The sequence below is a fragment of the Nelumbo lutea genome, chromosome 2 (genome assembly GCF_056320005.1).
Source record: "Nelumbo lutea isolate HS-2025 chromosome 2, American lotus-T2T, whole genome shotgun sequence".
Taxonomy (NCBI): domain Eukaryota; kingdom Viridiplantae; phylum Streptophyta; class Magnoliopsida; order Proteales; family Nelumbonaceae; genus Nelumbo; species Nelumbo lutea.
This window is the reverse complement of record NC_142685.1, coordinates 13,944,086-13,959,653: the sequence shown is the minus strand read 5'-3', so window position 1 is coordinate 13,959,653 and position 15,568 is coordinate 13,944,086. Positions and strand designations below refer to the sequence as shown.

At 41.1% G+C, this 15,568-nt stretch overlaps 1 protein-coding gene across 2 annotated transcripts in view; it reads left to right on the top strand.

Annotated features, from left to right (window-relative positions):
- Window positions 1-15,568, top strand: part of EMB2730 (Ribonuclease II/R family protein) — a 53,568-nt gene that overhangs the window by 23,259 nt on the left and 14,741 nt on the right. For both annotated transcript variants that reach the window (XM_088968989.1, XM_088968988.1), the window contains one exon: window positions 8,763-9,158. In XM_088968989.1, the coding sequence (XP_088825115.1) occupies window positions 8,763-9,158 (396 nt within the window). The remainder of the gene's footprint in view (window positions 1-8,762; window positions 9,159-15,568) is intronic.

Genomic DNA, 15,568 nt, shown 5'->3' with positions numbered 1-15,568 from the left:
TTCAATCAATACTATCCACCACCTTATGCCATAAGCTTTCCCTTTTTAATGGCCATCTCAACAACCACTTCCCTAAAAGATCTATATTCATCTTGCTCACATTCCCAATACCTAACCCACCTTCTTCCTTGCTTCTACACACAATCTCCCATTTGATTTAGTGGTCTCTAGCCTCTCCCGACTCCCAAAGGAAATCCCTCATTACTTTTTTCTAGTTTCTTTGCTTCCCTTGGTAGAATCCTAAAAACAAAGAGAAAGTAAATTGGTAGGTTAGTCAAAATCTACTTTCTTTTGTCTTTAGAATGGATTTTTTTTGAAGATAAATAAAGAAGAAAATTTATTAAGAAAAGAGCAAGCAGGATAGAAATGCAGGTGATGAATAGATTCCTCACCATCTAAGGATCATTCTCATCAATTAATTTTTGTTGAAGATTAATTAGTTTTATGATGTTTTTCTGAGTAGATGTTTTATGTTTTGCTGCCCTATAAGGGCATAGTTGTCTTTGTACTGTTCTATTATTTTAGTATAAATAATAAGTGAAGGGGGCGGCCAGATTATTGCTCTCTTTTCTTTCAGACTTCTCTTCTCTTCTTCTCCTTTTCTCTTCCTTCTCTCTTCAAGAAACCACTTTCTTTCATATTTTTTAATTCAGCAGATTCCTACTTGGTATTAGAGCATCGGCTAGGGTTTCTTGAAGCATTATCATGCAGCCCTAGATCAGCCGAGTACATGAAGTAGTAAAGGGCTGATCAATCTGCTATAGATTGCCCAGTTCTTGGAGTTTTTGGTGGGATCTAGACATCAGGAAGGTGATCTACTATTCGACATCAAAATCAGGAAGAACTGGAGTATGGGGAAGAGTCCCAGAAAAGTTGGACTCTTTGTTTTTGATCTGATCTTGGGCGCCCAGGTATTGTTAGTTTTCTTTTGATTTTCTGAAGAGGGCGGTTTGGTTTCTGGAATTTTCTAGGCCTCCTAGAGTGATCGATTCACTTTTTTCTCTGTTGGGAGGCGTGAAGAGGAGAGAGATTTTCCTCCAGCTAGGGTTTTCTTCCGGAAGGATTGGTTTCTGTGTGTGTGATATTAAATTATTTTTTGAAGGTCTCCAATCTATTTTTTTCTTACTGTTGAACTGTTTGAAGTAAAATGGAGAGTTGGAATACCGAAATGAAATCTACCGGTACTGTGGGACTGGGTGTTGGAGGTAGTAGTGATATTTTTGGGTCTGGGATCATTACTACACTAAAACTTGATGGTATAAATTATTTGGAGTGGGTACAATCAGCTAAGATGGCTACTGGTGCCCGTGGAAAATTAGGGTATCTCACTAGGGAGAAGAAACTTGATACAGACTCTTCCCGATGGGAGCAAGAGAATTACATGGTAACGTCCTAGCTGTGTAATTCTATGTTACCTCATATTGCAAAAAATTTCCTATGGGCTAATACTGCTAAGGAGATTTGGGATGGAGTGATTGAAACCTACTCTCAAAAGCAAAATGAAGCCAAAGCCTATCAGTTAAGAAATTAGGTGATAAGTATGAAACAGGGAGAAAAACCTCTTGCTGTGTATTTCTCTATGCTGAAAACCCTATGGCAGGAAATAGATCACTTAGAAACTGTGGTATGGGAAAGTATAAATGATGCAGCGACTTATCACGGACTGGTAGAGAGGAATAGGGTTTTTGAGTTCTTGGCAGGGCTGAACCCTGAATTTGACATTGCTAGCCAGCATATTCTTTCTAGGGAGGGTGTGACATTCTCTCAGGCCTATGCTTTTGTCTCTTGAGAGGAGAGTAGGAGGAATGTGATGCTGAGGCAGCCTGGGATTGACCAGCCGGCTATGGTTGGTACAACAAAACCTAAGCCGAATGGAGACAGGGGGAGTAGTGAGACTAGAAGGGATAAGAAGGACTTGGTGTGTGATAATTGCAAGAAGCCTAAGCATACCAGGGACACTTGTTGGAAGCTTCATCCAAATCTTATGCCTGCTTGGATAAGAAACCAGAAGGGAAATGCAAATGTAGCCACTATAGGAGACTCTTCAGCCCCTCTCTCCCAAACTGATTGGGAATCCATTGCAGTAGCAGCAGTGAGAACAGAATTGGAGAGGTTTGGACAGCTTATGAGTAAGAAAGATTCACCCAGCTTTAGCCTTCTAGATGGACAACAAAATGCAGGAGCCAACTACACCACTTCCTTTGCACATATAGGTAGTTCATATGCAACTACAAATCTTGCATCCACTTCAGGTAAGGAGGGACCTCCCTGGATTATAGACTTAGGAGCATCTGGGCATATGACTAATGCCCTTACCCTTTTCAGTTCCTATCAGTTGTGCTCTGGTAGAGACAGAGTCTCTACAACAAATGATTCACATATGCCCATTGCTGGGAAGGGGACAGTTAGAGTGACCAATGATATAACTCCGTTTTCTGTTTTACATGTCCCTAGACTTCATACCAACCTACTGTTTGTTAGTTGTTTGACAAAAAATTTGAAATGTTCTGTGACCTTTCTTCCTGATAATTGTGTTTTACAGGATATTGAGTCAAAGAAGATGACTGGGAGTGGTCGTGAGGTGAATGGAGTCTATCTTCTGGATGAGATTTCGAGACATCAGGGCCATCATGTTAGCAGTAGTAGTAGTAGTGGGTCAAAGTTAGTGAACCAGATTATGCTTTGTCACAAACGCTTGGGACATCTTTCTTTTAGTTATTTGAAATGTCTTTTCCCAAAGTTGTTTGAGTTTGTTCAATTATCTATTTTGGAGTGTGAGAGTTGTCAGTTAGGAAAGCATTGTAGACAGTCTTTTAAACCAAGTAATAAAAGAAGTACTTTTGCTTTTAATATTGTTCACACTGATGTATGGGGGCCATATCAAATCCCTTCCATGGGAGGATTTCGTTACTTTCTCTTGTTTGTGGATGATTATACGCGATATTCTTGGATATATTTGATGAGATCATGTGATGAGGTTCCTAACTTAGTACGACAATTCCACCAGATGGTTCTGACACAATTTGGAGTGAGAAATAAGGCTTTTAGATCAGATAATGCCAGAGAGTACTTTGAGAAGGACCTGACCACGTATCTCTTAGAACATGGTGTAGTTCATCAAAGCAGTTGTGCATATACATTGCAACAGAATGGAGTTGTTGAGAGGAAAAATAGACACATTGTGGAAGTGGAAAGGAGTCTTATGGTGTGTGCTTCAGTTCCTATGCAGTTTTGGGGAGATGTAGTTCTTACAGTTGTGCATTTGATTAACCGTGTTCCTTCACGGACTTTGGGGTTTAAGGTGCCGTTTAGCATTCTTTTTCCAGATGGAGAGATATTTCATATACCTCTGAGGGTTTTTGGTTGTGTTTCTTTTGTTCACATTCTTGGCCCTCATCGCAAGAAATTGGATTCTAAGGCCAAGAAGTGTGTTTTTCTTGGGTATACTCAGAACCAAAAGGGGTATTGCTGTTACGACCCAGTGTCAAGGAGCAGATTTGTCACTATGGATGTTACCTTTTTTGAATCCACATTCTTCTTCTCGAGTGGTTCTCCTCAGGGGAGAGTTTTGGGGAGAAGAACTCACAATCTGTTCCTCTTCTTGTTTCTGTGGTGCCTCCATCAATTCAACCAGCATCTACATCAGTTCAGCCAGCACCTGCACCATTAGTTCAGTCAGCACCTGCACCTCCAGTTTCATTACCTGAGCCACTACGGGCAGTCTCACAGCAATATCAGCGCTGACAGATGATGGTTGACTCCACACATCCTCAACCCACACCACTCTCTATCAGTCCTTCTGAAACTCCAGATTCGATAGATATAGTTCTAGGTATTCCTCTCGAGCCTGAGCCTGTTATGTTTTCTGATGATAATGTTTCTGTCCCTAACACCTTTTTTGCAGCTGATCCCACTGACCTTGATCTTCCCATTGCACTTCGTAAGGGGAAGAGAAAGTGTACAACCCACTGCATTTCACACCATCTTTCCTACAGTGCCTTATCACCCTCTTACTGTGCTTTTCTTTCTTCCCTGGATTTTGTGTCTATACCCAGGAATGTTACTGAGGCTCTCTCTAAACCTGAGTGGAATACAACCATGCAAGATTAGATGGATGCTTTGGTCAAAAACCAAACTTGGGAAATAGTTGATCTCCCCCCAGACAAGGAGAAAGTCGGATGTCGATGGGTATTCACAGTGAAGTATAAGGCCGATGGCAAGATAGAGAGGTACAAGGCAAGGTTGGTAGCAAAAGGGTATACTTAGACATATGGTGTTGATTATCTGGAAACCTTTGCACCAGTAGCTAAGATGAGTTCAGTTCGTATTCTTTTATCTCTAGCAGCCACCTATTCATGGCTCTCGTTCCAGCTTTCCTCAATGGTGACTTGCAAGAGGAGGTATATATGGACATTCCAACAGGCTTTTATGAAAGTGTTGGTAAAGGAAAGGTGTGCAGACTCAGAAAATCTCTGTATGGACTGAAACAGTCACCTAGGGCTTGGTTTGATAGGTTCAGAGGGGCATTCATCCGTTTTGGATACACACAGACACAGTCTGATCACACCCTCTTTGTGAAGAGGAGGGATGCTCTGGTGTCAATTCTGATTGTGTATATGGATGATATAGTGGTGACATGAAATGATTTGGAGGAGATCGATGATCTCAAAAAATCATTGCAGCAAGAATTTGAGATCAAAGATCTTGGTGAGCTCAAATACTTCTTAGGGATTGAAGTTGCAAGATCCAAGTATGTGATCTTCATTTCATAGAGAAAGTATGTACTTGACCTACTGCGAGAGACTGAGAAGCTGGGGACCAAACCCGTAGGCACTCCTATTGATCCAAATCACATAATTAATGGTGTGGATGGTGAATTGGTAAAGGATGTGGGGAGATATCAAAGAATGGTGGGCCGACTACTGTATTTGTGTATGACACGATAAGATATTTCTTATGCTGTCAGTGTTGTGAGTCAGTACATGCATGCACATCGAGTTCAGCACTGGGAAGCTATTGAGAGAATACGTGCATATCTGAAAAAGCACCCTGGCAAAGGCATTCTTTTCTCAAATCACGAGAATCTGAAGCTAGAATCCTATACAGATGCAGACTAGGCAGGATGCTTAGATGACAGGAGGTCTACATTAGGAGTGTGTACCTTTGTAGGTGGAAACTTGATCTCCTGGAAGAGTAAGAAGCAAGCCGTTGTGGCAAAGTCAAGTGCAGAGGCTGAGTATAGATCCATGGTTCATGGTGTCTCAGAACTTCTTTGGGTTAGATCTCTTTTGAATGAGATTGGGGTGAAAGTAGAGGCACTTATGATATTATACTGTGACAATCAGGCTGCAATCAATATTGCCCACAATCCAATTCAGCATGATAGGACCAAACACTTTGAAGTTGATAGACACTTTATAAGAGAAAGGGTAACAATCGGAGAAGTTTGTTTGCCTTATGTCTCTTCAGAGTTGCAGCTGGCTGATGTTCTCACTAAAGGGGTGGCAAAGAACAAGCTTGAACATGATCTACACAAGTTGGGAATGTGTGACATTTACTCCCAACTTGAGGGGGAGTGTTGAAGATTAATTAGTTTTATGATGTTTTTCTGCATAGATGTTTTATGTTAGTTGTTAGATAGGAGGTGGTGACCACAGTAGTTATGTGAGTCCACATTTTATTATGTTTTTGTGTGTTATATATGCTGTTTTATGTTTTGCCGCCCTATAAGGGCATAGTTGTCTTTGTACTGTTCTATTATTTTAGTATAAATAATAAATGAAGGGGGCGGCCAGATTATTGCTCTCTTTTCTTTCGAACTTCTCTTCTTCTCCTTCTCTCTTCTCTCTTCAAGAAACTACCTTCTTTCATATTTTTTAATTCGGCAGATTCCTACTATTTTAAAATGCAGAGAATGGGTTTCCTTGAACAGACCCCTATTTCAGCAATCATCAAAACATGCATTAACTGTTTTGATGTTTTGGTTGGGGAATCTCCTTTATTTGAGGCCTTGGGTCAGAAAATTAGATTCTGGGAAGATGTTTGGGTTGGGGAATCTCCTTTATTTGAGGCCTTGGGTCAAAAAATTAGATGCTGGAAAGATGTTTGGGTTGGGGAATTGCCTTTGTCTGAGGCCTTTCCTCTCTTTTTGCCCTTTCCTATCTCAAGGGAAAACCTGTCTGATTTTACTGCTCATTTTCCTCTCAATCAGAACTGCATTGGAACTTGGGTTTCTCTAGGAACCTTAGAGAGCCTGAAATTCCTAGTGTTATTGCTTTGCTAAGTATGCTGAATTTAGTGGTCTTGGGGGAAGGTGGGTTAGACTCTAAGAGCGTAGGCTCTTAATCGTACAGGCTTGTTCTCCTAGAAATATATATTTTTTTGTTCCCTTGTAGCCACTTCCCCCTCTCCTTATTTCCCTGTTAAAGAAATATAGTTTCGGCCTATTCCTCCAAAAGTCAGTGCTTTCTATTGGGAAGTGTTTCATGGTTCCGTTAATACCTGTGATATGCTTCAGAGGAAAGGACCACAGTGGTGTTTGTCTCCAAGCTGGTGTTTCTTATGTAAGTTGAATGGTGAGACCGGTTTTCATCTCTTTATTTGGGAGTGGTTGTCCTCACTTTTTGGTTGCAGATGGTCTCCTCCTGGTAGCTTGGAAGGGTTATTTAATTCATGTGCTTTCAGTTGCTCAAAAAGAGGGGGTAGAATATTGGGGAGATGCACTAGAGCAGCAGTGGTTTGGACAATCTAGGAAGAAAAGAATTTAAGAATTTTTGAAGACAAAGGAGTAAGGTAGCTGTGATAGAGGTTATAACTTTAATGTGACACATTGGGCTAAAACTTTGAAGCTCTTTACAGACTTTAAGATTGAAGATTTCTTCAGTTCGTAGGGAACAATTGCTGCTTCATACTCATCAAAAGAAAAAAAATGTTGCTTCATCCTCCAGAAGACAAAAAGTTTATGTGGATTGGTCACCCCCAAGTGTTGGGTGGAAGAAACTGAATTTTGGTGGTAGTTGTGCGGGCAATCCAGGCCCATTCGAGTATTGGAAGGGTAATTAGGGATGAGGGAGGGAACATAATGGCTTTGTATTCAGGGTCAAAGCTAAAGAATTGGGGATTGAAAGGCTGGTTATTGAAGGTGACTTGAAAACAGTTGTAGATGGGCTGAAAAAGTGGGAAGGGGTCACTTGGCAATTAAGAAATGAGTTCATGCACTTCAAATGTCTATCCAAAGACGTGGCGATTCAAATAAATTGGGTTAGGAGATCTGCAAACGGTATGGCTGATGGTTTAGCTAAGCAAGGGGTTCGTAGACAAACTTTATTTTGGGCTTATTTATAATACATGGGATGGTTTAGTTTTGGGTTTGTTGTTTCTTTTCACTACTTTTTGTACTCATCTTTTCTAATATTAATGAATCAATCTTTGTGTTGCTGATAAAAAATGCATAATTGTTTTTCCCTCTATATTCCTTTCTTCTTTTTAATACAGATTTCTCAATAGTAAAGGCTAAAAATGAAGGGGAATGAAAAAATTAGTGATGAAAATATGTAGTTGTTCCTCTGAGAACAATTTTTGCATGATCCAGTTTTCTTTTCAATGGCAGTGCTGCAGAAACATCTTGGAATGAGGATAATAGGAAAGATACCAATTGTGTGCAGGAGTTGTTTGTGTGAAGGTTATAACAAGGAATTTTTGGCATCACCTGTGATTTTAGATTGGTGACAGATATTGTTTGTGGTGAAGGTTATAACAAGGATTGTTTGGCATCACATGTGGTATTAGATGAAGGCAGGGACCTGGAAACCAAGCATGGGAACAATAAATGTGAAGATGAATTGCTAAGTAGAAGATATGGGACATGTCTGTCTTCAGTTTATTCCACAGAGGATTCTGAAATGCAAAGTGAGTATATCAAATCTGCAACTGAAGATAAAATGATTCAACAAGTGGAAGATGATGGTTTCCCTCTGGATTAAACATCAAAAGTCAATAAGGTGGATAAAATCTTGTGATTGAAAAAAAGAAATTCAAGGAAGAGTTTGGAATTGTTTTCATAAGGGGAGAAGATCATGTAAGAAATGTATTCTTAGATTGAGAGGAGGGACAGAAGTGGAGAGAGTCCACTGTTAGTGGAAAGGCGTTTGTTAAGGGCTATTTTGGAGGAGAAGAGCATTTGAGATACTGAAAAATAGAACTTTACATGTACCTGGGGCATGGTTTAAAGAGGAAGATTGGTGGAAGTTCTGATTTTAGGGATAAGTTGGTTCTGTAGAGTCATGAGTTGAGAGAGTCTATGGGTGATTGAAGTATGGTATTGGGAGATGGTCGTAGGGAAACTATATTTGGTTATTTTGGTAGCAATAGGCATTTTATGACCAATTGTCTTAGGTGTTCTCTTTTTATTGTTTTCATATTCACTTCTTTGGTTCCTTATTAATATGTGAAGAAACATGGATACTATTTACCTCACATGCTTGACATTTCTATGTTACAATTTGGATTTGCTATGTAGGATTATTTCAGTTTTCTCTTAAACCAGTGGCTGTGCTTCCTCTACTGTCAGCATGTGAATGCAATTTTCAATGTGTTTTACACTTTCATCTGGGTCAAATATTATTGAACACTAATAGAAGTTTTTTTTTTTTTTTTTCATATTACTTTGTCTAGTTGTTTTTTATTACATGATCTATTTGCTTGCCCTCAGTGTTTGTTTGTTAAAATATTTCTGTAGAGTTAAAAAGTTATTTTATCCTCAGGGTGCAATTGATACAGCAACAATAGATACACGTATCAAGGTGGCTAATCCAGATGACCCAGAACCATCAATCAATCTCTATGTTGAAAATCAGGCTGATCCTGCAATGCGACTTGTCTCCGAGATGATGATACTGTGTGGGGAGGTTATAGCCACCTTTGGTTCATGCAATAACATCCCTCTTCCCTACAGAGGCCAACCCCAATCAAACATTGATGCCTCTGCATTTTCCCATCTTCCAGAAGGACCTGTTAGAAGTTCAGCATATGTCAAAATAATGCGTGCAGCAGAAATGGATTTCAGGAAGCCTATACGTCATGGAGTCTTGGGTATTCCTGGTTATGTGCAGTTTACATCTCCAATCCGTCGATATATGGATCTTCTTGCTCATTATCAGGTGAACTTCTTATCTCTGTCTGTATAATATGTTTAACTGATTATATTCCTATTCAAACTTCAAAGGACAGTAGGAAGTTTGTGATTGTTTAACTAGTATTAGAACCTTATTTGGAGGTATGTTGTCGCCAAAATTTTGAAGGCCATCATGGTGGGAATTGCTAAAGATGTTTATGATGTTGTCCTTGGCACCTGAGCAAAAACCCACACACATCGAGGCATGTGAGTTAATTAGTCAAAAGAAATCCTGGGTTTCTAGGATTGCTAGGCCAAAATGGGGGGGGGGGTGAAAAAAAAGCAAGACCTAAAATTTTTATGTTACAGAGAACCGTGTTTTGGATGATGTAATTTGCTTATTTAATGTTTCTTGGTAGTGTAGCCGGCCAGAGATAGGTGAAAGAGGAGAGGAGAGAAGAGAAGAGAAGAGAAGAGGAGAAAAGAAAAGAGAGGGTTTGCAATGCAACAGTACTGGCGGCGCCAGTGTTTATTTAATATATATAGGGCGACAGAAATAACAAGGGAAAAGACCCTTGTACCCTTGAGTACAATAACAAACACAACAGAAATAAAAAATGAAATAAAAAAAAACACTTTAATTAGACAAACAGGCCCTAACAACTGCAACTAAGTTATTCTAACATTATTCCAACACTCCCCCTCAAGTTGGAGCATAGATGTCAATCATGCCCAACTTGTCACACAAATCTTTGTGCCGCACATGATAAAGACCTTTGGTGAAGATATCTGCAAGTTGCTCTTCCGAGTTGACGTATGGTGTGCACACTTCTCCACTTTCAAGTTTCTCTCTGATAAAATGTTTGTCCACTTCAATGTGTTTTGTCCTATCATGCAGAACTGGATTAGCAACAATATTGATGGCTGCTTTATTGTCACAGTAGAGTGAAGTAGGATTGTTTACTGCAAAACCCAGTTCACATAACAAATTTCTTATCCACATGATTTCCGAAACCCCATGAGCCATCGCTCTATATTCTGCTTCAGCACTGGATCTAGCCACCACACTTTGTTTTTTGCTTCTCCATGTGACAAGGTTTCCTCCTACAAAGGCACAATAACCACTGGTGGACTTTCGGTCATTGACTGCTCCTGCCCAATCTGCATCGATATATACTTCCACTTTTAAGTGACTATGTTTTTGGAACAACAAACCAGCCCCAGGAAACTTATTGAGATATCTCAAGATCCTCTCTGCAGCCTCAAAGTGAGTTGTCATCGGGCTGTGCATGAATTGACTAAGGACACCCACTGCATAGGCAATATCAGGCCTGGTCATAGACAAATACAGAAGTCTCCCCACCAGTCTCTGGAACATCTTTACATCTTTCAAACACTCTCCTTGACTGTCTCCCAGATGGTGATTAGGTTCAATAGGTGAATCAGATGGTTTTACCCCCAACTTGCCTGTATCTTCTAGTAGATCTAGTACATACTTCCATTGGGAAATAAAGATGCCCTTGTGAGAGCGGGCAACTTCAATTCCAAGGAAGTATCGTAAGGGGCCTAGATCCTTCACTTCAAATTTAGTGGCTAAGAATTTTTTTAGTCTTTGGATTTCAGCCTCCCAATCTCCTGTGATCACTATGTCATCCACATACACAATAAGTGCTGCAATTTTACCTTCACCTCTTTTTACAAACAAGGTATGATCTGATTGGCATTGTTTGAATCCCATTTGTTGGACTGCTACATGGAACTTACTAAACCAAGCCCGAGGTGATTGTTTCAATCCATATAGGGACTTTTTCAACCTGCACACCTTTTGTTCACTGCCTTTGGCACAGAACCCTGGGGGTTGGGTCACGTACACCTCCTCTTCCAAGTCACCATTCAAGAAGGCATTCTTGATGTCCAATTGGTGAAGATCCCAGTCAAGATTTGCTGCCAAGGAAAGGAGAATCCGGATGGAGTTCATCTTCGCTACAGGGGCAAAAGTCTCTGCATAGTCCACTCCATATACCTGTGTGAAGCCTCGTGCTACCAGTCTAGCCTTGTACCTTTCAATAGTTCCATCAGCTTTGTGTTTCACTGTGAACACCCACTTGCACCCCACTGGTTCCTTCCCCTCAGGAAGATCTACCAACTCCCACGTACCATTTTTATGTAAGGCATCAATTTCTTCCTGCATTGCATCTGTCCATTCAGGTTTTGACAAAGCTTCTGCCACGGTCTTAGGGATGGGAACACTGTCCACAGAGGAGAGGAAGGCATGGTACGAGGGTGAAACATGCTCATAGGACACAAAGTTAGAGATAGGATGATTAGTGGTACAAGATCTAACACCCTTTCTCTTAGCAATAGGAATATTAAGATCATTGGGAACATGTGAATCAACATGTAAAGGAGCAATGGGAGCAAGTGTACCTGGCTGATGAGACGGATCTGCCTCGGGTGAATCCGATGATGTTGGTTGCATAGTGTTCGGCTCCATGGCTCTTGAACTCTGCTGGCTCTAATGACGACGATGGAAAACCTAGAACGGAGGAGGATTGGGTAAAGGAGGTAGTTGAATCTGAGTCGTCGCTTGTTTCTCCTCAACCCTACTCTCCCCCTGAGGAGAAACCGAGAAGAACGGTTGACTCTCAAAGAATGAGACATCAATGGAAACATAGTACTTACGGGCAATGGGATCATAGCAACGATACCCCATTTGAGATGAGGGGTAACCAAGAAAAACACAAGGAATAGCCCGGGGGTCAAGTTTACCACGAGTAGGTGATAGGTTGTGGACAAAACAACGACACCCAAAGACACATCGGAATGGTGGACAGCGGGGCTGTAGGGAACAAGAGCTGATGTGGGGCCTTATACTCTAGTAGCCGAGAGGGCATGCGATTGATGATATATGTCGCACACAATACTGCATCCATCCAGAACTGTTTCGGCACATTCATATGAATCAGCAAGCCACGAGCAACTTCGAGTAGATGATGATTTTTTCGTTCAGCCACACCATTTTGTTGGGGTGTCCTGGCACAAGAGCTTCGCTGAAGTGACCCACTCGAAGCAAAGAATTTCGTGAGATCACTATGGAAATATTCTTTTGCATTGTCCGACTGGAAAATATGAATTTCCGTTTGGAACTGAGTGAACACCATGCGTTGGAAATCTTTCACAATTTGTGGCACTTCATCTCGAGATCGCATAGGATAAACCAAAGTGTATCGAGAATAATCATCAATCAACGTAACAAAATACTTATAACCAGTCGCAGTAGGTAGAGTAACAGGGCCCCAAACATCAGAATAAACAATATGAAATGGAAATTCAGATCTTTTATTTCTTAAAGGTAAAGAGCTTCTACAATGCTTACTCAACTAGCAAGTTTGACACTGTAACTGACTCACTGACAAGGACTCAAAAATCTTTGGGAACATAACTTTTAATGACTCAAAAGAAAGATGACCTAAACGACTATGCCATAAATAGGCCTGACTCTCACTCGCCGAACTTGTGGACTCAGTCGCCACTAGACCGACGTTATTCTCCAACACGTAGAGACCATCCACCATGCTTCCTCTACCAATCGTCTTCCCCGAGGTCAAATCCTGAAACACACATGAAGACGGAAAAAAAGTGACTGAGCAGTTCAAAGAGTGAGTAATACTACTAATGGACAACAAATTAATAAGTAATTTCGGAACATGCAGGACATTTGGAAGAGTAAGGCCAAGTGGGAGAGATATGGTGCCTCGGCCAGCTATGGTAGAAAAAGAACCATCAGCCAGTCTTACCTTATCTCTCCCAGAGAGAAGGTTATATGTCTGGAACAAATTTGACTTACCGGTCATGTGATTTGAGGCTCCGGAGTCAATAATCCAAGGTGAATCAGTAGTATGAGATGACACATGGAAGGCTGTGGCATTACCTGATGTAGACGCAAATGAGGTAGGAGTAGGCCCAGAATCCACCTGGCGGAGAGTCCTACCATACAATTCCAAATGTTCACGGAAGGAATTGATAATATCTTCCTTAGGGTTAGAACCGAGATGTCTCTCCTGAGTTACGGAAGGACTAGTCTTTGTCGATGCCAGATTAGCTGAGTTATACCTTCTTTGATTCTGTTGGCCTGGTTTCTTGCCCTGATTCGGTGCTAACTTCTTACCCAAATCCTGTGCCCATTTAGGTTTTCCATAGAGATCTCAGCATGTATCTTTAGTGTGTTGTGTCTTCTGGCAGTGAATGCACCCAAGCTTGCTTTTATCTTTTGTTTTTTTCTGAGTGTCACCCCTTTTAAAACCACCTTCAACATTTGTATCTGAATTTCCCCGGACCGCTAGGGCAACTGACTCCCCTTCTACACCATTCATCACACTTCTTCTGCTTTCTTCTGACTGCACCAAGGCATACACCTCCTGGACTGATGGCAAGTCTTTACTACCCTAGATCTGTACCCTGATGGACTCATATGACTGATACAAGTGACTTATAGGCTTTTGCATCTTCATCACACTTCCAATTCACATTCTAATAGTGATCAAGTTCTTTCCATATTTATGTCAAATCAGAATAGTACATTGAGAGACTCCTCTCCCCCTGCTTGCAAGTAGAAGATTCTGCTTGTAGTTGATATATCTTGGCATAGTGTCTCTGTTATGAATAAGTGGACTTCGCTTGTTCCCATATCTCACAAGCAGTTTCAGCCCACATAAAGGTCTTCCTTACTTGTGGCAGCATTGAAACCAAGAGCCAAGACATCACCATACTGTTCTCTTGGTCCCACCTATCATGCTCAGCACTTCCATACTTCGGTTCCTTTACTCTCCCATTGATGTATCCTATTCGCCCCCTGGCAGTGATGTAGAGTTTTATCCCCCTAGACCACTCAAGGTAATTCAGACCATCAAAGGGAATGACAACCATGGGAAAGCTCATATCCATTCCCCCCACTCACTCCATTGTGGCTCCCTGAGATTTCTGAAGTAGCAGAATTCTCAGTCGACATGGTCAAGCAGTTACTCAGTCCCACACACCGGATTTAGGACCCCTCCTTACTCCACAAAGCAATGCTCCACTCAGTTCACACCCACACACTAGGGTTTACCAACCAGATTGTGCACAAACTGTACCAAATTCTGGACAAAACTGAGGTAATATTCGGCAGTTTCAGACCTGCCTATCAGAATTCTAGAATGGCTAACAGCCACTAATCAGCAGTAGAGATCCTTCTTGCTTATAGTCAACTCAAACCATTGAGAGGACAGGTCAGCATTGACCTACAATTGTCTTAACACATCAATATGATCACACGATCCAAGACAACTAGGGTTACACAGGTTCGATAGCATTCAGCCGCCCCAGATTCATAGGGTTTTCACTCGGCCCATGATCAAGGAGAGTAAAGAGGAGAAAAGTAGAGGAAGAACTGTACCAGTTGTAGCTATTCTGTAGTCCAGAATCAGATTTCCTTTCTGCCAGCCTGTTCCACTAATCAGTAGGGTTGATCGATCTTCTCTTGACAGTAGGGTTGATCGGTCTGCTCTCTTTTAATCAGTATTCCCACTCTGATACCATCTTGGCAGTGTAGCCGGCCAGAGATAGGTGAAAGAGAAGAGAAGAGAAGAGAAAAGAGAGAGTTTGCAATGCAACAGTACTGGCGGCACCAGTGTTTATTTAATATATATAGGGCAACAGAAATAACAAGGGAAAAGACCCTTGTACCCCTGAGTACAATAATAGACATAACAGAAATAAAAAACGAAATAAAAAAACACTTTAATTAAACAAACAGGCCCTAACAACTGCAACTAAGTTATTCTAACATTATTCCAACAATGTTCTTGTGATTTGTTCTTTATTCTTTTGATGATTCGTTATATTACTGTTGACTATCATTATCCTCTTATGAGCAGTGTTTTAAAAGGCGTGGGAGGTGTATGCCTGGGGGTGCGCCTCTGAGGCTCTCCCAAAACGCCTTGAGGTGTATGCCAGAAGTGCTAACACCTCTGAGGCGTACGCCTCACGCACTTTTTTCATGAGGCATGCTAGAGGCGTGCGCCTCATGCACATCTTATATAAAAAGAAAGAAAAAAAAAAGAAAAAAAAGGAAAGGAAAGGAAGGGAAAAGAAAAGAAAGGGAAGGGAAAGAATTCAGTAGATTAATCTCTAAGGCAGATAGGGAAGAGGAAGTGAATGGTTGGAGAATAGGAAGGAACAACGTCCGAGTAACCCATCTACACTTTGCTGACGATATCATAATATTTTGTGAAGGGAGTGACATGCAAAAAGTGAGGAATCTTAGAGCATTGCTACAACACTTTGAGAAGGTCTCCAATCTGAAGATAAACCTGAATAAGAGTTGTGTGGTAGGTGTCAATATGAACGAGGGGATTCTTCAATCTGTGGCAATTGTTTAGGTTGTCCCGTTTCTTCTTGGCCCTTGCAGTACCTAGG